The sequence below is a fragment of the Heptranchias perlo genome, chromosome 28, assembly GCF_035084215.1.
Source record: "Heptranchias perlo isolate sHepPer1 chromosome 28, sHepPer1.hap1, whole genome shotgun sequence".
NCBI classification, from domain to species: Eukaryota; Metazoa; Chordata; class Chondrichthyes; order Hexanchiformes; family Hexanchidae; genus Heptranchias; species Heptranchias perlo.
The window spans coordinates 37,480,647-37,504,711 of record NC_090352.1 but is presented as its reverse complement, the minus strand read 5'-3'; the positions used below and the strand labels follow the sequence as shown (position 1 = coordinate 37,504,711).

General features: G+C 42.5%; 1 protein-coding gene across 7 annotated transcripts in view; it reads left to right on the top strand.

Moving 5' to 3' along the window:
- Window positions 1-24,065, top strand: part of bcas3 (BCAS3 microtubule associated cell migration factor) — a 666,368-nt gene that overhangs the window by 389,515 nt on the left and 252,788 nt on the right. Inside the window, exon 24 of one of the 7 annotated variants that reach the window (XM_068008508.1) lies at window positions 17,248-17,672. The exons of the other annotated variants lie outside the window; for them this stretch is intronic. Coding sequence (XP_067864609.1) covers window positions 17,248-17,336 — 89 coding nt within the window. The 3' untranslated portion in view covers window positions 17,337-17,672. Of the gene's footprint in view, window positions 1-17,247; window positions 17,673-24,065 lie in introns of those variants that run through there. 7 annotated transcript variants of the gene reach the window in all.

Sequence of the window (24,065 nt, the reverse complement as noted above, 5' to 3'; positions counted from 1 at the left end):
TGAAACTTCCGGGAATACATCCAACCAGAGTTGGCAACCCTAGTTTACACGCTCCACTCATCTGTGCCTGGACCACTGTGCATTCCCTCCTCCCTCCGCGGTGGCAGAGCCTTCAACCATCGTGACCCTGCGATCTAGATTGACTTCCAGAACCCCTCTGCCTTGGTCCATCTCTCCCTATCTTCTAAAGACTCCTTAAAACCTATCTCTTCAACCAAACCTTTGACCGCCCCTCAGGTCTTGCCCCAGCTGCTGCTTGGTGTCCATTTCCTTTCCCCTCCTTCACTTTGTGTAATGTCTTCGAATGTTCCATTAACTTAGAGGTGCTACTCAGAAGTAAGTGCAAGATCTGATAGTTGGTAAACAGGATTCCCTTGTTGGTGAATACAGACTCGTTAAGATGGCCACAAGTTATTCAAAAAATTAACAATCTTTTCCAAACAAAATTTTTTAAAAATAAGAAAATGAGGCTAATCTTAAATGTGAAGAGACTGGGGAGAGATTTCAAAATGACACTTAAAGGAAATAGCAGTCTTGCTAAAAACCACCACCATCTCTAACTGTACAACAACAACTTGCATTATATATAGCGCTTTTAACGTAGTAAAACATCCCAAGGCACTTCACAGGAGCGTTATCAAACAAAAGTTGACACTGAACCACATAAGGAGGTAGTAGGACAGGTGAAAAAAATGCTTGGTCAAAGAAGTAGGTTTTAAGGAGCGTCTTAAAGGAGGAGAGAGAGGTAGAGAGGCGGAGTGGTTTAGGGAGGGAATTCCAGAGCTTAAGGCCTAGGCAGCTGAAGGCACGACTGCCAGTGATGGAGCAATTAAAATCAGCATTGCAATGTTAACAGTTTAGATTTCTGTGTACCACAGTTATATGACAACCCCAGTCTGAAGCTCTTGTTTGCAAACCAGGAGTTTCTGACCACCCATAAAGCAGGTGGTTGGCCCTGTAATACCAAACTCTCTCCACAACCCTGAACCCTTTAAACACTGAATGCCCTTTGCAGCTTTCAAAGGATCTCGGCTTTCTCTAACATCTGCAAAAAACATATAGTGGTGAGTGTAGTTAAAAAATGCACTGGAAGTTTATATCAGAATTATAATTTTTGTATTGTTCTTTGCATGAATTAAAAATAAAATTTACCTCTAAGTCACAAGGTCTTGACCAACATTTCTCCTTCAACAATCACCACCAAAAACAAATGAACTGGTCATTCATTTCATTGCTGTTCTTTGGATTCTCTTGGGTGTAAAATGGCTGCTGCAATTGCCTACATATCAGTAGTCACTGTACTTCAAAGTAGTTCCCTGTATGTGTGGAGCACTTTGAGATGTTTCTGAGTGATGTGAAAAAGTGCTCTATAAATGCTACATTTAAAAAAAAAACATTTGTGAATGGGAATTGCAATAATGTTAGGTTATCAAAGGGTTAAACAAATAAAATGACTTCATGCAGCCTATTTGAAATTAACAGGTCTTTGCAGAAATACAGCCAAAAAGGAGCCTCTACTTAATTTAATTAACCCCTTGCCTTCATTGAGCTGTTCCTTTAACCAAAAGGGCAATTATTTGAGATGACATCTATGTGAAGGAGAAGATTTTAGTGAGGGCAAAGGATTAATCCTGGTGATTTATGGTTGACAGGCAAGAGGATCATATGGCTAAGAATAGTCTGGGATTAAACTAAAACCTACACTAATGTTTAGTTAACATAATGACAAAGTGCAGAAATGCTACTGTGAAGCCTGCACAATATACCCAAATCCAGGCTGTGACATTTCCCAGTGTGAGGCTCCCAAATGTGCACGTTACTTCCCATTTCACTTACTGTGTTTATAGAGAGGGGATCAATTTACTTTGAGTCAGCTTTAACATGAGTGAGAATGCCTCTACTTGGATTTTAAAGAGTCCCACCTTAATGCCACCCATACAGCATTTTATTAGGAGCCATTTACAGGGCATTGGTTTTTGCTGGTACACGGGTTAACCCCTCACATTGTGGAAGGCCTTTCTCACTTTCAAAACTGCAGCTGTTTTCTTCCAGAGATTATTTTACCAATTTCCAGCATTTGCATATTTTAAAGTAGTTATAGAAATGTACAGACCCCCTCAGTGCCCCAGACTACAACAAGTGAGTGAATGGCTGAGGCATGCTGACCAGGAAGATTCCAGTTTGGTCCCTGGTCTGTGCTGAGCTTAGCCAGCCTGGTAGCAGAAACACTAAGACTGGCCAGAAGGGGAAAATTGGCCAGGGTTCCTGTTCCTGATCACTGTCGAGAAGGACGGGATCGGGCTTGTCCATAATGCCACCATGTGGCCCATGTCAAAGCTCACTGATCTAATAAAGAATTCAGGAGAAACATCTTTACTCAGAGAGTGGTTAGAATGTGGAACTTGCTACCACAAGGAGTGGTTGAGGCGAATAACATTGATGTATTTAAGGGGATGCTGGATAAGTACATGAGAGAGAAGGGAATAGAAGGATATGTTGATAGGGTTAGATGAAGTAGGGAGGGAAGAGGCTCGTGTGGAGCATAAACACCGGCACAGTCCAATTGGGCCGAATGGTAATTCTATGTATGTGATAGTTCTAAGAGATGTGATAAGGCACAATGTAAATGTATATCTCTCTTTTGTGTGTGAATAATGGTGATTTGGGTGATATACGAAAGGGCTACCAGCATACACACAACTGTACCACAACAGGAGATGGCGCATTCCAGTAGGAGGGATTGGCAAAAAAAATACTTTTACAACAGTGTTTAATTAGTGTGATACTGACTGTGACAATCGTGTGGCTTCCATCTAATGTTAAAGTTAGCAAGAGCTGTCAGTAAATGAACAGTAAGTAACTTTACATTGAGTGTTTTAAACTGAGTGTGAATTTCTTTCACGGGTTTCTCAAACACACCTTCTGTTAAATTATCAACAATGATTTCAAATATTAAATAATAATCAAATAGTCTTGGAAAATTGTAGTTAAAAATTCCGTGCAGAAATGTAAATTACTCAGCTCCAGTTTTCATACAGTTACTTTTGTTGCTTAAGGCCACAGAAGGGGCACTGTCACTTTAAAAGTGTTTGTCTAGTCAGGAGCAGAAAGATTGCAGGAGTTATATTGCTGGTAAAAGTAAACCAGAGCAGGAAAACAAGGATACAATTTGGCACTTATCAAAACTAAATGATTTCCTTTTTAGCTGCTGATTTCTACTGGGAAATGTATCCTTGGACTGAAAATTGCATCCGGAAAAATGTTTATGTAATGTTTTTCAAACAAATGATTGTTCACAGTAACCTTTAACTTGCACTGAGGGTGTTGTGGTTTCACTTATTAACCCTTCACCAACAGAGCACCAGTGTTCCCAGCAAACCCCTCGACAACGCACAATCTTCTAACCAACGGGGGGAGTATTTGGTTTGACATTTGTGCTTTATTGTATCGAATAACAACAGGGTACAGTCAGAGAGGCAACTGGAACGAGGAAGGAATTCTTGGATTTGTGTGGCATCTTATCACTTAGCATAATGTAAACGTGGTAATCATTTTTCACCAGTAACATCCCCCAAGCAGCAATGGGATGAATGACTAGTTGGTCTACTTTGGGTGATATTAGTTGAGGGAGGAATGTTGGACTGTTCTTCTTGATGCCATGGGATCTTTAACATCCACCTGAACTGGCAGGCAGGGCCTTGATTTAACATCTTATTTGAAAGACAGAACCTTCAACAATGCAGCATTCCCTCAGTACTGCTATGGCCTGGCAGCCTAGATTATGAATTCAAGACCTTTTGTGGTGCTTGAATCTACAACTTTCTGACTCGGAAGCAAGAGTGCTATCAACTGAGCCAAGTTGTTCCTCACAATAAGTTGGAGTATAACTTAGCTTAGTTGGTAGCACTTTCACCTCTAAGTCAGAAGGTTATGAGTTCCAAACCCCCAATTGGGACTTGTAGGATATAATCTAGGCTGACACTTCAGTGTAGCACTGAGAGAGTACTGCATTGTCAAAGGTGCCATTTTTCAGATGAGATGTTAAAAGGCCCCGACTGCCTCTTTAGGAAAACATACAAGATCCCATGACACTTTTGAGAGAAGAGCAGGGTGTTCGTCTGGTATCCCGGGCATTATTCCTCTCTCAACTATCGTCCCTAACAACATCAGCTGGTCATTTTTTGCTGTTTGTGGGACCTTGCTGGGTGCAAATCAAGTGACGCGTTCGGCTATATAATAATGGTGACTGCACTTTAAAAGTAATTCATTGATGTGGAACACTTTGGGACGTCCCAAGGACAAGAAAATTGCTGCATCATTTCTTTCTTTTCTTTAAAATTCTATACATCTTTTAAAAAGAGATCAGTGGTAACAAGCAGGCCTGGGATTTGAGAAACATTTTGTGTGTGAAATGTGCTCAGAGACTGTGAACTGTTGGAGTTTTTTGATTGGTTTAAATTTCCCAGCAACCTATCGTAAAAAGTGTGCTATGGATATGTTTAAAGTGTGATGTGCTCTATGTGTAAGACTTTCAATATATTAATTATTTTATGGGTGCTGTACTTTCTACCCACCCGATTTTTCAGTATCCAATTGTCACTCAGCACTGAGCAGGCAGTCAAGCTGCCCTCCGATCTCTGCCAGTGCTGCTGTGTGATCAGTTACTGGGAGGTGTGTGATAGCAGTATGGTTGCCAACTCTGTTTGGATGTATTCATAGAAGTTTCATCATATGACCTCCCCCCTCCAATTGCCACACCCAATCAAACAACCTTTTTTCCCATCTCCAAAATTTTTCTAACTAATAAACAAGTGTTCAAAGGAATGAAAAAGAAACAGTTTTTTCTTATGCCCCTATGATCTCCCGGTTTAGCTCACAGCAGTGTCCGGGAGATTAATCTTCAATTCCTGGAGACTCCAGGACAATAGATAGCAGCCGTCTGATTATTTTAATGTCTCGTTCCCTTTGGAGACAGTGCCTTGTCTCTGTCACAAGTTCCCTCCAGCTCAGATCTGAAATGCACCATGTTGCGACTATGTGTTGTATACGGAAGTGTATTTTATTAGAGGCTTTGTATACCAAGAGACCATATTAGCATGAGGTACAGCCAGCAGCAAACTAGCATTTTTTGTTCCTTCCCACATTTTTTAATTGCTGTCTGCGATTGTTTTCCTCCTTGTCTTTAAGTCAGTCCAAGGTTCTACCCCACTTTACCCTCAAAACTTTCTCCAGCCCTACATCCCAGCATGCTGTCTCTACTCTTCCAAATCTGGACTTTTCCCGGCTTTGCTCCACCATCAGAGCCAGAGCCTCCACTCGATGCCCCTACACTCGATGCCCCTACACTCGATGCCCCTACACTCCAGATTTCTTTTAGCAAACACCCATGACTTTCTCCATCTCTCCCCGCCTTCAAAAGTCTCTTCAAAATTTACTTCTTTGAATGTACAGTTATTCACCTTCCCAAATGTTCTCCTCCCTGTAAAGCAGCTCAGGATATTTAATTACATGTAAGGCTCTATATAAATGCAGGATGTTTTAATTTCACAAGAACAGCTCTGGCACAGAACAGAATAAGATCTTGTCTTTTGTTTCCAATGGTTCTCAGCCAATCTAACCCATCTTTAATGTCCTTATTTTAGGCATGACTGATACATGAAACCAATTTGTTTTGCATTTTATCTGTTCCGTTTCTAAAATGCTACACAAATGTACTTATCAGAAATGCAGGTCTGCACGCACATGAATAGAGAAAAAATCAGGCTAATGTTTCGGGTAGAGGCCCTTCATCAGAACTACCCACAACCAGCTGCTCCGCGAAGAGCTTTGAAAATTCCCTTTGATTTTTATCTCTCTCTCTTATTCTCTCTTATTCTCTCATTGTCTCTCCCTGTATTCCTTTCTCTCTTTACCTCTCTATAACATATCTATAATGGAACAGGGAAAACTTGCATGTGGAGCAAAATGAGAAACAAAAACAGGAAATGCTGGAAACACATAGCAGGCCAGGCCAATCAGCGTCCGTACAGAGAGCAGAGAAGCTAACATTTTAGGAGTAGAGCCTGAACTGAAAAATAAAAATTGAATAAGTATTTTTATAGAATCAAAACAAAGTAGGGGGTGGAACATGAGAGGCAATGACCTGTAACCCGCTTAAAAGATAAACAAGTTTGTCAGGTGGCTGAGGTGATCTTTATATCGGACCAATTGAAAGAAGCATTAAAGAAATCAAAGGTATTCGAGAAACAACATGTGACTAGCTAAGGCAATGGCAGGCAACCCAACAAAGAGACAAGAAGATAAATTGAAAGCCCAAAAGTCCGGGCTGAAATTAAAACGAGGTGCCAGCTAAATGAGGTAAGGTCCCTTGACCCTGAAAGGAAAGGAAGAGCAGGCCAACACCACAGGTCAGATTGCCCCACCAAAAATGTGTGCTGGCGAAGTGTCTAAATCGCTTGAAGGGGAAGCTGAAATCCTTTTGAGAATAGTGGTAGCTATTTGGAACAAAATAGCATTGGCATTAAATTGGGGGTTTAGACGATAGTGTAAAACGGGTGATATCGGCTCGGCCTCCCGTTAAACATCTCTCCCATTGACATCAATGGGAACTAAGATGGTGGGCAAGCTGATATCGTGCCTTTTACGTTATCATCTAAAGTCGAGATTTCCCCCCCCCCCTTGTCAGCGTGATAAAGCCAGTGGCAGCAGCCATGCAAGTAGCAGCTTCGTCTCTACAGTTCACTGTGTAACTATTTGGCATCAAACTGTATAGGAGTTTGCGCTTCAGAGTATTCTCCTATGGATGGACTACCCTTTCACCTCAATCACCAACTATGATTTTGGTGCCTCAGTGGTTTCGTGCAGTTACTGATACCTTAATACTTCTTCCGCTGTGCTTCTTAGAGCCACAGGAAAGGGGAGTGGTGTCATGGGTATAGGCATGTGTTTGCTGAGCACTTTTAGCTCTGAACTGAAGAGTTTGGCTTCAGAGATTGTACTTTACAGAGTTGAGGTCAAGTCAGTAAACCTATGTTTGGTTTTTTGAAGCCAAATTTGGTTCTATGGCTCCAGTTTGGCTGTCTCACATAATTCTCAAAGGAAGTTGTCCCAAAAGAAGAGCCCACTAAGGGGGAAAAAGATAACCTCTCCAACTGGCTGAAATTTATTGATTGAACTACTTTATATAGTAGACAGGAAGAATTATGTAGACAACCATTATAAACACAACTGAAGGGTAAAGAAGAGCCTTCAGATTTCTACATTAAAGGACCTGAGCATCCACTCAACATAAGTAGTAGATAAGAGTTTTAGGAAGTTGAGTGTATGGGTTTCTGTGTTCACATGGCAACAGCCACTCAAAGACTTTGACCTGCCAATAAATCCATTCTATTTAATTTAAACACTTAAATAAAAAAACAAAGTTCAAACACATCGTCATCAAGAGAGAGGTTTGTGTCGTGCCAGTGAGCCCACACACTTCACTAATTTCATCCTAACTGGGCCTAGGGATTCAAGCTGTTCTGTCAGTCTCCTGTGTCACGCCAAGCTGACCACACATGCCACAAACAGCTCAGCCAGACGTTGAATGGAGCAATCTCTCATTATTCCCTGCCTTCTGCTACGTGTAGACTGGGGCTGGGGAGAGATAATAAGTAGTAGCAGCCTGATGCAGCAGATAATGGCATGTGTTGTCAATGTCAGCATCAATTGTTTGTACTCGGTGGCTCTGATTTTGCAATAACCACTGATGCCCCAATTGTTCGCACAGTTTACCAAGCACCTTGGTGCAGATATTTGAACATAGGATTCCTGATGTGTAACACTAGGGTTAGATAGACCATTTAGAAAGTGTACTGCTGGTGTGCTTTATGCTGTTAACCTTGTACATTTTTAACAGCTGTTTTGTTTTAAGTCACAACAGAACTAATTGGTAGCCATCTCAGTCAGTGCACACAATTTTGCGCATGTTTGCATATTTTTATACTCACCAAGGCGAGGGATGACTTGCATTTTCGTAGCGCCTTATCACATCTCAGAAATATCCCAAGGGCTTCACTTACTACCAACGACTTTAAAATGCAGTTGTTATTTAGGCAAATGCGGCAGCGATTTTTCACAGCGCAGAATTGTCCAAATAGGAATGAGATGAATCAGCAGTTGATTAGTTTTTTGGTGCTGTTGATTGAGGAAGGAATGTTGTCCAGGACATCGGCAGAACTTCCTGCTCGTCTTCATGTAGTTCCATACAATTTTCAATGTGAACCATCAGAATAGGCAGACGGGCCTCAATTTGATGTGTCCTCTAAAGGACGGCACCTCCAACAATGCAGCACTCTCTTGGTACTGTACTGTACTAGATTATGTGTTAAAATCCTGGAGTGGGGCTGGAACATGACCATTCCAGGTGAATGGATTGTTTTCCTTTCTACCTATGGACAGCATCAAACACTGACTGAGTTCGATGCAATGCAGAGCTTGAAATGTGTCACCTCATTGTGTCCCAACCCCTACTGCACTCGTGGCATTTTCATTCCGCTTGGCTGCTGTCCTTATAAGTGGTTCATTTAGCATCAAATTAAGTTGTTTGTACTGAACAAGATGTCCCCTAAAAACATGAGTTAAATTTGCCTAAACTTGTATCACTTGGTATCCTTACAGTCATCGGTGATTAGAAACTTCCTATCTGTCTGGGTTGGATTTGGTGCCAGGTCACAGAAGTGCCAGGACCTCATTCTAATGCTATAATTCGAAGTAAACTTATTAGCAGTAACTAAGTAGCACAGTTCACTGACGTACCTTCCCACTGCATCCCAGGGTGGTAAGGTGGATTCTTAACCATGGTTGCTCTTTGTATTGAATTCCCAATTTTAACTGCGATGTATGTGAGACGTACAGAGCAGAGACCGGATACTGTTTCATAAGGCTGCAGAGGAAAATCAGAGAGCAAGGTAACTCATAAAACAGAGTGACATTGGTAGAAGCATGGTAGCAGGACAATGCTGATGCTGAGAAAAAAGGGAGAATTAACATCAACTAGACCTTAATCTTTAAGAGCAGGTTTTGATTGCTTACATTACACAGCTGGAATTTAAAATCTGAAAAAAAATTATTTCTAGGTGCCATGAGTATAAAATTCTAACGATTTGAGCAGTAAAACAGGAAAAATCGTGAGTGTAGTAAGGTGTATGAGAATACCGGCCATGTTTCTGCAGCTTGTGAAGGAATTAACAGGCATACTTTTGCAGTATGTGAGACTGAGACACGGTTTGTAGAGTGTGACAGGGTTGCCAGGACCGGTTCGGTTGCATGAATGGGCTGATTGGGGCGGGTTCTCATGACGCATGAATGGCAGCTGTCAGGGGCAGGTTTACACAGAGGCCATCATTCCACCCGCGGTAGCAATCTTCAATGCAGATACGGGGGGCAGATTAAGTGTTAAGTGTTAAGATGAAGGTTTCTGAAATGCGCGGCTGCAATAAGTGCAATATGATTTTAAAGAGCAAAAGTTGAGTTGAGTGCCAGCAGGAATGGCAGTGCAGTGATGAGATTGATACTAGTGCTGTGAAATGTTGCCAACATCCTATCATGGGATACACACACATAATATGGCAGGAGCTGGCCTTGTGCCATAGACTTCTGTTTTCCTCCATGTTTCATCCTCCCTTAAGTTTCTATTTATATCGCTTATGTAACTAGGCAAAATCTGGGAGTCGGAAAGGAAAAGAAATGCCAATTTAGATTAATAATCCAAAAAGGGCAAGATTCGCCAGCCATAATAAGTGGGGTGGATATAGCGACCTAAAGAGTCAGGAATTGCATTTCACAACATGTACAAACTAAAAACCCATAGCCTGGAAATGACCCTGTGCAGTATTATCATGTGAATGCTTAATTTATTTGGGTCAGATCCTCTATCCACTATTTTAACATTGGCTTTAACCCATTTATTTTAAAACTATGGAACTCCTACCTCCCTCAGACTCTCCTTCCTTCGACAATCTACAGGCTTCTAAAACCTAAGCTTGGCGTCACCTAATCACTACTTTCTGATTTATCTTGGCTGCCTTCTACTCTTTACAACCTTGGTGGTGCCCTACACTGTGGGCCTTAGCCCTTCGGCTCTTTTCAATTTAAACAAAAAATGTGCTGATTATATATAATTTACACATGCAAGTTATGCAACTTTTGACTTGGAGAGTTTAATACTTTTGCCGCTGCAGTAACCTTCTAGTGACTTCTGCTAATTAGATCTAATTCGCCAATCTGAGTTAGGTTAATTACAGCATCAACTTCTCGTGTAACTCAGAACCAATCTTAATGAAATGTGGAGGATATAGGTAAGGACATTGTTGACCAAACATGAAGAAGAAAAGTGCTGCAATACATCATGGAAAACAAGCCTTCAGTGGTGCATAAACCATAGCTTATTAAATTAAATATATCCTTTACATAGCGCTCTGTCAAACAGGAAGAATGCTGTTTAAATGCCTGTTACACAGGCAAAGTATGATGGCATTGCCATTTATAAACACCAGAATCATTCAATCTTGAAAGCCTTATACCATGGGTCTCAGTATTTCAGAGGCCAAAGGTTCTGTAACATGTATCTTCATTTAAATAATTGTTTTCTCCCCTCTGTCTATTACATCATTTAAGCTGTCGCTCCATGTGCAATATTGAGGGAGTGCTGCATTTTCAGAGGTGTCGTCCTTTGGATGAGACGTTAAACTGAGGCCCCGTTAATTTCCGTGCACGGGTTGAGATTAAAGATCAGGGAGTTTGCCCAGTGTCCTGGCTAACATTCTTCCTTCAACTAACACCATCAAAAATATGGTCATTCATTTCATTTGTGGGATGTTGCTGTGTGCAAAATGCCTGCCACATTTACTTACATAACAGCAGTCAGTGTACTGCAAAGTAGCTTATAGTTTGCAAAGCACTTTGAGAAGTTCCTGAGGGAAGTGATAAGCCACTATATAAATGCAATCTTTTTCTTTTATCATCCCATTCCCGCATCACTTTCTGGCCAGGTGGAAGACCCAGCAACCCGCTCCCAATACCACTCGGGTTGTTTTTCCTTGGCTTGTTTCACTCAAACCAGAAGTGGAACTTCTGCCCTTTGGCTAATGATAATGGCTCCACTAAAATATTTTTAAGCCCAATGATGCATGAGGATATTGCTCCAGAATGCATCACACAACAACACAATAAGATCTTGCAGGTCACTGCATCGTGTATTCTAGGGTGTGCAGTTTGGCAACTGAAGTAGCCTGTAGCTGGATCTCTGCCCAACTGGAGCCCATTTGTTCTGGTGTTAGAAAGTATGGGAGTTGGTTATACTTTTAGAGCCACATTCTAGCCAAATTCAAAACTGTTCTGGTTCAAGAGGTGGAATGTTACCAGTTTTTGAGAGGAGTCTATGGTAACTAGCCTCCCTCGTTAGTAACTTAGACCCTTTCTTTACAGTGATGCCCAGTGTAGGATATTTCTGGCCCCAAATTCAATTGGCCAGTTAATTGCCTCAGGTTCCTCTCAAAACCCAGTTATGGTTGTCATTGATCAGTGTGAAATGGTTAACTCGCCCAACTTTATGCGTTTGATCTGAGTTAACTGGTAACTCTCTGCTGCAGCTTCCTTGAATGCTGGCTTCATTGTCCAGTGGTGTAATTACAACACTACTAACTGCTACTTTTCATTCATTTCTTGTCTGTGTTAAAATGGATAGAAAAATATTTTTGAAGAGCTAATGTTATGGTATGAAATACTGTAACATGTTGTTTATTAGCAATCAAGATACAATCTATATAGTTTCAGCTTGGCTCAGTTGAAAGCACTGTTGTTTCTGGGTCAAAAGGTTATAATTAGAGTCTCCAGTTCAGGACTCAAGCACATAACCTAGGGTGATATTGCAGTGCAGTAGTGAGTGCGACATTGTTGGAGGTGCCATCCTTTGAATGAGACATTAGTCTGAGGTGTTGTTTGCCAACTCCAGTGATTCAGGTAGGCATTAAAGGTTCCATGATATTATTTAAAGAAGAGCAGGGAATTCTCCTCGTATCCTGACCAAAATTCCTCCCTCAACAAATACCCCCAAAAACAAATTAGCCGCTCATTCAGCTTGTTGCTATTTGTGGGATTTTTGCAAAATGGCAAAGTAATTCATTTTGTATGGAATGCTCTGGGGTGTTTCTGAGAGGCATGTCAGCTATCTATATTCAAAAAAAAATGTCATTTTTGCAAGGGGAATGGAACATAAAATTGGAGAAGTTTTGATACAGTTGTACAGGGCATTGGCGAGACCACATCTAGAATATTGTGTGCAGTTTTGGTCTCCATACTTAAGAAAGGATATAATTGTTTTGGAGGCACTTCAGAGAAGGTTCACTCGACTGATTCCTGGGATGAGGGGGTTATCTTATGAGGAAAAGTTGGACAAGTCGGGCCTGTATACATTGGAGTTTAGAAGGATGAGAGGTGATCTTATTGAAACATATAAGATCCTGAGGGGACTTGAAGGGGTAGATGCTGAGAGGATGGTTCCCCTAGTGGGAGAGACTAGAACTCGGGGCCACAGTTTAAAAATAAGGGGTTTCCCATTTAAGTCGGAGATGAAGATAAATTTTTTCTCTGAGGGTCGTGAGTCTGTGGAACTCCCTTCCCCAGAGAGTGGTGGAGGCAGGGTCATTGAATATTTTTAAGGCTGAGTTAGATAGATTCCTGATTAACAAGGGAGTCAAAGTTTATAGTAGGTAGACGGGAAAGTAGGGTTGAGGTCACAATCAGATCAGCCATGATCTTATCAAATGGCAGAGCAGGCTCGAGGGGCCGAATGGCCTACTCCTGCTCTTAATTCGTATGTTCGTATAAGAAAAGATCCATCAGACTCATCAATGCTCATCCTGTCCATTAGATGATGCAACCTCATGCCCCACCCTCACCAATCGCTCGTAATGATAACACCTGGGGAAGGCAGAAAATAATTGTGGCCAATTTTAGGGAAAACCTCTGGAAATTCCTCCCTGACTCTTAAGACAATCAAGCAAGCTCCAAGAGACCATTGTTATCCATGATGCATCACTGGAAATTCTTATTATAACCCATACAGTCCTCCTCCCTCTCCTCACATGTCCCAGTTACGAACATACGAAATTGACGGGCAGGAAAAAACCTGCTGGTCCATCAAGCCTACCCCACACAATGATGGCCGAACCATCATGACAAAACACTTCCTCACTCCCCCCTCCCCCCACCCCCCCCCCCCCACCATCCCCCACAGCTGTGTAATCTCCTGGGAGAGGCAAAAAAAACCACGGCAAATAAGGGAAAAAAATACTCTGGAAAATTCCTTTCCGGGTCCCTTAAGCGATCGAAACCAGTCCAGGAGATCACATGGACCAAATGTTATCTATAAACACACTTACCTTCTATATGATGCGATATTTGCCCCAGTCAGGAACTGCTCCAGCTCCCTCTTGAAGGCAGAGAGTCAGCATCCACCACACCAGCCAGCAATGTATCAAGAGGCTCACAATTCTCTGGGAGAAGAAGAACCGCCCAACATCCAGTCTATTCCTACTCTTCCATAGTTTAAACTCGTGTCCCCTGGTCCCCCCCCCCCAATCTGATTAACTGGAATAATCTATCAATAGGGATGCTATCCAACCCTTTAATGATTTTATAGACCTCTGTCAGGTCACCTCTAAGTCTACGCTGCTCTTAAATAAATAGACCAAGGTCCTTGAGACTATCTGAATAGCTGAGGTTCTTTAAGCTAGAAATCATTCTTGTAGCTCCCTAGGAACATATGACTAAATAGGCCTGGAAATAACCACTTGCCCCCATCAGACCAGCCCCAAGGCTTCTTACTGCACTTCACCTCTGCTGTCCTTCAATAGTTCTGTCTGTCAAAAACTTTTCCATCACCCTCTTAGTTTATGTTGTCCACCTTCACTACCTCCCTGGGTCGGCTATTCCATCTGTATGTCACCCTCTGTGTGAAGACATTTATACTTTAATATGTAATTCAATCTTTATTTATGGAGAATTATTGGATCGTTGGGAGTGAGCCATAAGGTGCATCACATCTTACGGATGAGGTTCAAGCAGCTCATAAAACTCCTTCGTGGCACACTGCAACATGGGGGAAAGGAAGGTAGCTCCTTCCCTAAGTTTCCCACACTGTAATTCCCTCATAGCAACAAAGGCCTTGTAGGGAGGCATGTTGCAGAGGTGACTGAGTAAAGGAAAAGCAGAGGAGTTGGCAAATGCACCGCCTGAATAGCTGATTCAGAGCATCATTAGGGAATCACACAGTATTCCATAGCCACATGTAGGGTGGAGGTGAATAAAAAGCAACAGAAGAAAATAATGGGTGGGAGAAATAATAAAATATCATAGGCTGCCCTCAATCTCAGGGTGCATATCACTTGTAGCTTGGGGTCAGCTATTTTTTAAACAACAGAAGTTGTGTATGGAATTTTAAGTTCAATTTCGACCAGTTTTGTCAAAGTTTCTGTGTTTGCTTGTTTGTTTTTTCCCATTTTCATGAGTATCAATGCAGTCGTAAAACAGCATTCAGAGGAGGGCAATAGGCAGTCCTATGTGGCATTCTTGCAAGTTTTACTGGAAATAGATTTATAGGGAAATTCCATAAGCTGTGCACGTTATAAAACTCGTGACTGTAATAATAACCAAAACTCATTGAAGTGAAAAAGAATCCTAGTGCTAGTGTTAGATCTCAACTTATTAATATAGTGGACAGCCTCATAACACTATATTTGGTACCTGTGCCAGCAGCACTGAGTAGAGCAGGAGCCTTAAAAGGGGAGCAGTTTACGCCAGTTTTTTAATGCTGAGAGAGCCATAAGTTATGCTTATTAGATCAGAATCTGCGATGTATCGGAGAGCCATGTAAAGATTTATTGTACATAAAAGAAAGCAGGAGAGATTCTCAGAGAATTGCACAGTTTCGCTTTAACAGTGGCTATATGCTAAGGTGACCCAACAGCTTTAGTGCAAAATCGTGGGAAATTTAGAGGAATTTTTTTTATTTTAAAACCAACCCATTCATGCCTCCGATCTCAGCTGAGGCATTTGATTCATTTAATTTCTCTTCCTTCCCCCCGCCCCCCCCCCCCCCCACCTCCTTTCATTCTAAATAGTTTGGCAGCTGTGTAGAATCCCGATGCTTGTGAGAGCTCTTGTGTTTTTTCTTGCCAGGAACCCCACAGAGCCGTGACGGAAACCGTTGACCCCGGCTTGCAATGTTTCTGTAGCAGTTTGTCAAAACATCTGGAAATCAGCGTGCTCACATCTCCCCTCGGTCTACTCATGCCTTCGCTCATTTATATTAACTGGTTAAGTTTGCGGTTTTCTGAAATTTGTGACCCCCCTTGCTCTGTCACAAGGTCAAGTGACGATTGCCAATGTTGTCTGCTTTTAACACATGTTTAGTTCAGCAAAGCCAAAACAGTTCCCAAAAGTTTGGTAACCATTAAGGTACTTCCTCAGCTAGTTCCGGCTGTCGGGCCTGGGATGTATTGAAGGTGGGGGGGGGGGGGATGGGACAGTAATGAATTTTTTTTTGTAGTTTTCCACGATAGGGATTAAGGCTGGCAGCTGATGTAGCTAAGGACTAACTCACGCAAAGTCAGCCTTAGACAGGAAACAGTTCTTCAGCTGGTGTTTTGATATAGGATCAAGAGATCAGGCGAGGAGTTGTGAACTTTACTTGTAATAAAGGCCCGCATAGCTGTGCTGCAGTCATCTTGAGGGCTTAGAATAAGAAAGGAAATTACCAGATCATATAAAAGAAAAAAAATAGGAATTGCAAAACAGAAGGCAATGCCTGCCACATTGAACACATCGTGTCCATTATTGTCTTAAGGCGAATTTTAACTAGTTCTCCTGATGCTTTTTCTGTTACTGTGCTTTTTTCTACAAACTTTATAGTGAGGGATGTTAACAATGAGCAATAAAACATTTCAAGCACCTAGTGTCATCATCAAGTAGTTGTAGGTCAGGTGTAATTTGGGTTAAATACCGAGGCCGAAGTCCCTCCACTCTGCCCCCAACTGAAGAGCACCCTATTGCATCAGTGTGGTATTTCCCCATTTTGTACACTGAGTGAGGTTACCAGTTTAGTGCTGAATTAGGGGCAGTTTTGTCCTTAGGGCCCATACCCACATAGAATGGGACTGAGACTGCCCAAACTCATTTTGCATAGAAATCTTACAACCAGCGGACAGGCATGGCTTTTATGTTATCACTCGGGCTAGATTTGAACCCAGATCTTAGAGGTGAAAGGGCAATGCCTAATGTACTGCACTACCTGTTGCCCCCTTACAGGGTTTTACTGTTAAACTAGCTGATCTCCTATGGTGTTACTCATGACACGTCAGAAGATACGCGATGGCGTTACACCAGAAATGTGACAACTGAAGTGTGACAGGAAGTAAGGGTGATGCTCACAGGAAATGGACACCATGGGGTAAAAATTTATCTGGACCCATTTTCAGGCCCAGACTTGACACTGTGCAGGCAGCACGCGCCTCAACCGAAAGGCTCAAGGCCGGCCCGAAATTGGGCTTCAGGCCTCTAATATTTTACACGCAAGCTGTCACGCAGCTCCACAGGCAGCCCGCGCATTTGAAGATGATGAATGTTGGCCGCTTGCCTTGCCAGTGGTGGCCTGACGTCAAGTCCCGGTTGTGGGGGGGGGGAGGGGGGGTGATCGCAATGACAGTGGTGTCGGGGGAGGAGGGGCACTCCTGCTTCTCCTGGCTCCACAGGAAGGTTTTTTTTTAAGTTTTGTGTAAAAATAACGTATCTTTTGTAGGCGGCCGCGGTTTAGGCTGCTGAAAAGCCCTGAGCGGAGCAGGCCTGACTCCTGCCCTGCTCATCGCTGTCCGATTTCTGAGAGGGGACCTAAAACAGACGTTAGGCCCTTCATTTACATTTTTAAGGGACCTAACGCCTGGTTTAACTGGACAGCCGAGATGCCTGAAATATGGTCTGACCCAATTCCAAGTTGGATGTTTTTCAGGCATGCTTGGGGGCACAGGATGTTGGTTGCCGAAATTGACCAAGGTCCAATTTCTATCCCCTTATGTAAGATTTGGATGTGCAATATTGATAAATATGAGATTTCTTCCCCCTGTCCAGACAGGGATCCTGTTACCTTAACTCTAAGTAATTTATTAGCACATTGGTGATACAGTACTTCAGCCCCTTGATACATGTTCACAGATGTGATGCCCCACACGTTACATTTCCATTCACGCCACTTTCTGGAGGAGGCACAGAACAGAGGCAAGGAGCCTCACAGCATGAAGTGAAGTAAAATCAGCCAGCAGCCAGTTCAAGAACATGAGCAGAGTGCCAGGAACAGGTCCTTACCTGATGCGGAGCCCGAGAGACCAAATAAACTCTTCTCAGTTTGTGAACCTGTGAGTCCACTGTGTTAAAATGATACAATCAGCTCCCAGTAAGGCCTGGTGGGTAGATCTCTGCACTCCTCCAATTCTGGATTCCTGCGCATCCCTGATTTTCATCACTCCACCATTGGCGGCTTTGCCTTCGGCTGCCTAGACCCTAAGCTCTGGAATTCCTTCCCTAAACCTCTGCGGCTCTCTACCTCCCTCTCCTCCTTTAAGATGCTCCTTGCTCTTTGACCAAGCTTTTGGTCACCTGTCCTAATATTTTCATATGTGACTCGGTGTCAGATTTTTGTCTGACAACGCTCCTGTGACGCGCCTTGGGACATTTTACTATGTTAAAGGTGCTATATAAATGCAAGTTGTTGTGGATTTCATTGCTTTTTGTGGGATTTTGTTGTTGTTGGGTAAAGGCACATCCTGGTGTAGTACAGAGCCATAAAGAGCAGATTTGATTCACAGTCGGTGCTGAGTTAGCTAGTCGGAGCCTGAACAACAGTGAGGAGCTGCATGTGGCCTCGGCACTCCTCGATTAGGGAGGTGGATAAATTCAGCCACTGTTCTCACTCATGATCGCTATCCACTGACACCTGCTGGAAAGTATGTGAAAGTAACATGAGACACGATAGGGCTGAGCTGAACTCCTCACTGTCTGGGCTCAACATAGAATCATAGAATCTTCCAGCATAGAAAGAGGCCATTTGGCCCATCATGTCTGTGCTGGCTCTTTGAAAGAGCTATCCAATTAGTCTCACTCCCCCCCCCCGCACCCCACCACCGCTCTTTCCCCATAGCCCTGCAAATTTCTCTTTTTCAAGTATGAATTCAACAAATAGCTCCTTGGGAAAGTACTGCCAACATTTTGGAACCTGACCGCAGAAAGTGTTAGCATGTGCAAGGGCGAGAAGGGGAGAAACCAGGTGGAGCAGGGGAATAACTGCAAAAATAATGGCTGATATGATATAATGGCTGTAACACTCTGTGCCAATGACCGTGTTTCTGCTGATGTCACTCACCTTCCACACAATCAGACTTACCAGACTGTTCCCCCGTTGATGTTATTGGCACTCACTGCATAAAAAAGCAATACAAATAAAAAGAATGTTAAAGCTAATAGCACTTTTCTTAACTATTTAAATAGGGTGATGATTTAAAAGTGTGTTTATTTTGGAACTCTGGGACGGAAATTCCTTCAGGCCCATTCTCAGACCTGAAATGGGCACCACTCACGGAGAGCATGCCCCAACTGAGAGGCCCAAGGCCGGCCCGAAATTGGGCCCTAGGCTTTATTAATATTATTTGGGCGAGCAACCGGCACCTGTCGCATCTCCACAGGCAACTCGCCTATTTGAAGAAGATCATTGTGGGGCCGCTTGCCTCGCCGATAGTGGCCCAAAGGTAAATCCCGAGAGGGGGGGTGTTGGAATAGCAATTTTGGGAGGGAGGCCGATCAGGAGTGCTGTGGAGTCGGTGGGGGTGGGGGGGGCACTCCTGTGCTTCTCCTGGCTCCACAGGAACAAATTTTGAAATTTAAAACAAAGCTCAGCTTTTGGTGGCGGTCACTGCTTAGGCTCCTGCTCTGCTCGTCGGTATCCAATTTCACAGAGTGGGCCAAAAACTGGCGTTAGGCCCCTCAATTAGTAAATGGCCTTAACATCTGGTTTAAGGCGGCTGCCAGGGATGCCTGAAAAATGGCCCAACCCAATATCGGGTCGGATGTATTTCAGGCATACTTCGGGCGTGAGACATTGGTCCCCAAAATTGTCCCTCATTGCACCTGTTTTACACCTGTAAAAGGGGTGAAACAAGGTCCAATCTATATTTAAAGGGGCACACACCTATCAGGGATACACTTGACTATAGCAGATTGTGCAACCTGACCACCTCACTGGCCTGTTCTGTTTATTGAGAAGCTCTTGAAAGCAGCGCTAAATTCTGACCTTTGAGCTTTGTTCTACATCAAATTTTATATAATTAATTTTTAAAATTCCATGAATGTTTTTGTTAAACGGAACAAGTCTTTAACTAAATGCCTAACACACAAACAAGTTGCAATCCTAGCCATTGGCTTTTTACCACAAATCCTGGGTTTTAATATGTCAAATGTTCAGGTGTCCCTAGTCCTGTGAAATACCTCTGGGTTTTCACATTTTAAAGATGTTTTCCTTCCTTCCCATCTTGGGACTTTCCGTGAAACGGGACCATCACAAATCGGGGGTTGGGGGACCCCTGTCTGACCCCTCCTAATACTGCTAAGAAATTCACCACTGCAGTCAGGGAGAGCAGCTCAGGGTTAGTCTTCCACTTTATTTCTCCCTCCCTCACCTGACCTCCCTTTGGTCTTCCTATGACTGAGATTGGGAACTTAATGTAGACACATTCCAGTGGACTCATATCCTGGCATCCCTTAAATTAATTTTTGGGTATTTGTATTTTTAACCAGCCGTTATAATTCCCTATTTTGTTTTTCTAATTCGCCCTAACCAAAAAAAAAATCCTTTAGTTATTTTTCAGTCCTTCAACACGATTCGCTCACTTGAAAGAGCTCACATGCCCAAGGCCCCTGCTGATGTTGCTCTGTTACCAAGCTTCTGGTCACCTGTCCTAATATCTCCTTATATGGCTCGGTTCAAATTATGTTTGATAATCGCTCCTGTGAAGCGCCTTGGGACGTTTTACTGTGCTAAAGGCGCTGTGTGAATGGGAGGAGTTGTTGTTACTCAACATTAGAAAGTGCACAGAAGCAACCTGGGGCATCTTGATCTTTGGTTCCCACCTCTGATCATAAGATTGGCAACTCACAGTTTTTCTTTTATGAATATAATTGGTGTTCTTGTTCCTGAGTGCCTGCTTCTTGTTAGTGAAACTCACTCTTTTCCCCACAAACTCAACGACAATTGATACTAGTTCAATTGCGAAATTTAAATCTGAGATAGATAGCTTTTTGGCAATCAAAGGTATTAAGGGATATGGGCCAAAGGTGGGTATATGGAGTTAGATCACAGATCAGCCATGATCTTATCAAATGGCGGAGCAGGCACGAGGGGCTGAATGGCTTACTCCTGTTCTTGTGTTCCTATGTTTTAGCCTTGGCTCATGAGTTTTGAGCTTCGGAGATTTTCAGCACTGCAGGTAAGAAATGTTATTCATTATACTGATTGGAAAAAGCAGCTTGATCCTAAATGCAGGATTTTGTGCTCCTTCGGAGAGATTTTTAAAAAGTCTATACAAGATCCTTGCATTCAGATAAATAAATTTAATAAAAACACACAGGCACTACCTGAAATTATAGAAAGTTTGGAAGTCAACACATTGAACTAATATCAAAAACTCTTGCACCTTTAGAAATCCCAGAATGAATTATGGAAGTGCTGTATTCTCAGACTCCTATGATAGAAACTTCATTAGAACTCAGTGCTTCATACATAAATCATGTTGTGTTGATGGCCCATACAAGAGATTCATTGACTTCAATGGATTGACATTTGCACTGATACATTGCTTGATATGTTACATCATTTCTGCTAGCCCAACTTGTGCAATAAATCCTATCTGTACTCAAAATATGGTTAAAGAGATTCCAAGTTTAGCTTTTTACTCTTTTAAATCTGCCGATTTTTCTTCTTTAAAAAATTGCAGTCTGTTTTGAATGGAACTAGTAGAGCTGCCACTTTGATGAGGTGTTCTGATTTCCAGGTTGTGCCTTGGATCGTGATGTTGTCATCATTTAAGAAAAGAGTTTTAGAGCAGGATACTTAGGAGATGTGAAAATGTGCTTGACAGCTTTCGGCAGAGGATTTCAAATATTTCTTAAGCCAGCAGCAAATGAAAGTACAACTGCTCAAACGGCCAGTTTGGCCCAGTTTAACGGGCCTCCCTTCACCATACTGATCACATGGCTGCAGGTTAGGCCCAGTTCATTGTGTGCTCATTCGAGCCAACTCAATAAAAACCCAACATTTAAAAACAGCGCTGAATAAAGGCCTCTCACCGGGGCTTAATGGTGACAGAATAAGTCAAACCCCGTTTATTACTTGGGATTCCAAGATCTTCACCACCATTTTGGGATCACAATTCAGTTCCTTTTTTTCAAAAAAAAACAAAATCCCCTAAAGATTTTGCCTCTGACGTGAAAACAAGTAGTTATGCTGAGAGTATAGTGGAAGATGAGCTTGTTGTAACTTGCAATTATACTCCAATATTCCTCCCCCCCTCCTGCACCTGTTGCATCAGTCACATAGTTTAGGAAAGCTGATAGGCCCATATTCAGAGCTGTTTTTGAGCTATCACCAGGCGACTACAAAACTTTGTTTTATTACTTGAGGGTCCAAGATCTTCACTCACAGTTTGGGAGGGGCTTAAGCCCAGAGAAAAAAACTGATCCTCCTTGTGCAACATTGACAAGCTGATTGTTGGTCTAAAAGGCTGATGGTTGGCTTATATGGATGCTCCCTCACCCAAACACTGGACTAACTACTTGCATGTTTACTGATTAGGGTCATTGTTATAGGACTCTCTTCATTCAGCTAGGGCTGCTAGATAATAGAAAGTGAGGAAAACCATACAGGTTAATTGGAGCCAGTAGTTACCACTTCTAAAATGACAAAAACTTTCTGTTTACAAATAGAGTTAAAGTTAAGGTAAATGTCTTAGGTTAAGAATACCTCTTGGTGAATTAATCCATTCGAGGGGTTCAGATGGTGTATTCCATGGAAGCTTATGGAAATTACTATGTAATAATCCAATCAAGGGATTCAGTTGATATCCCAAACTGCGAGAAAGAAGCTTGATTATTTTAGGTCAGTAGAACCGCAGTGGCTGCGCTTGTTTCACTGAGATTCACCCATCAGCTTCCTGAAACTGTGTTTGGCTTGTAATGACTGTAAAGTTGTTTGGTACATCCCAAGGAAAAATAGCCTGCTCACACCCACCATCTGGGCTCAGATAAGAAGAATCGCCATTTTGACAGGGTTCGGGAGGCATCCCAGCAGGAACGAGCACCATCAGGAGATGTGGAGGGAGGAAATTGGTGCAAAAGAAAGTAACAAGATATAATACAGGCTTGTGTTCTCCTCAGCCACAGAACATGATATTTAATTAAAAAGGAAATGAAAGAAAGACTTGCATTTCTATAGCGCCTTTCAAGACCTCAATATGTCCCAAAGTGCTTTACAGCAAATGAAGTACTTTTGAAGTGTGGTCACTTGTAATGTAGGAAATTAAAGCCCAGAGAGGTGATTGTCTGACATTGTACTGTCACCGGGAGCCTTGCCTGCTGATGACACATGTGACTAGGATGATACCAGAACTGAGAGGTTATACTTATCAGGAAAGATTGAACAGGCTGGGGCTCTTTTCTCTAGAAAAGAGAAAGCTGAGATGTGACCTGATAGAGGTCTTTAAGACTATGAAAGGGTTTGATAGGGTAGACGTAGAGAAGATCTTTCCACTGATGGGGGAGACCAAAGCTAGGAGCCATAAATAGAAGATAGTCACTAATAAATCCAAATGGGAATTCAGGAGGAACGTCTTTACCCAGAGAGTGTTGAGAATGTGGAACTTGCTACTGCATGGAGTAGTTGAGGCGAATAGTATAGATGCATTTGAGAGGAAGTTAGATAAACACATGAGGGAGAAAGGAATAGGAGATTATACTGATAGGGTGAGATGAAGTAGGGTGGGAGGTGGCTCGTGTGGAGCATAAATATCTGCATAGACCAGTTGGGCTGAATGGCCTGTTTCTGTGCTGTGAATTCTATATAACTTCGGGCACACACAGCACAGAATTTCATGTCGATTGGTTTGAATGATGCAGCTGAATTTCCGATATTCAGTATCGGTGGCCGTGGCTCCTTGACAGTAGGAAGTGACCCCTCAGCCTTCATCATGGGGTTTTCAGAGTAACGGTGCCACAGCCACTGGAACCTGTCCATTTGAAAGTGTACGATGATTTTGCCCTCATCCAATTTGTCACATATGGCAAGCTTTAAAAGAGTATAACTTGAGAACGTATTGTCAGAGCTGAGCATTTCAAAAAACGACTGAAATAACCCAGCCCTGTGAAACAGCTCATTTATCAGCTAAAATGTACAGCTGTGTCCTTGATATCAGAATGAGAGTTCAATGGAAAGGGGGCTTCGGAATCTCTGCCCTGGCACAAGTTTTTGTTAGATTACATTGACTGTATTTTCCCACTTATATTTTCTGTAAGATGCATGTGGTGTAATTCTCTGAAGTTAAATAATATTCGCTCATACAATGTACCAGAGGTGGACAGATGAGACCCAATCAAAAAATGGATTTAATCCAAGTGCAAATGCCTCCAAAATATATAGCGTTAGAAAATTGACAAACTGCCTCTATATTGAACTGTATTTCTGGCAAATTTCGTTCAGTTCCAAAAGCATTCTCTTATCCACCTTTTGCCTTTCTGCACATTGCTGAGGGAGTTTTTGGGTCTGAAACCTGTGAGGATTCCATCGTTCCTTCAGAGGCTGGGGCATGGGGCACTGGCACCATTACTGGGGAAAGAAGGAGCTGTTCCATTGGGACGGGCTCCACTTAAACCGGCCTGGGACCAGTGTCCTGGCAAATCGAATAACTAGGACTGTAGAAATGGCTTTAAACTAA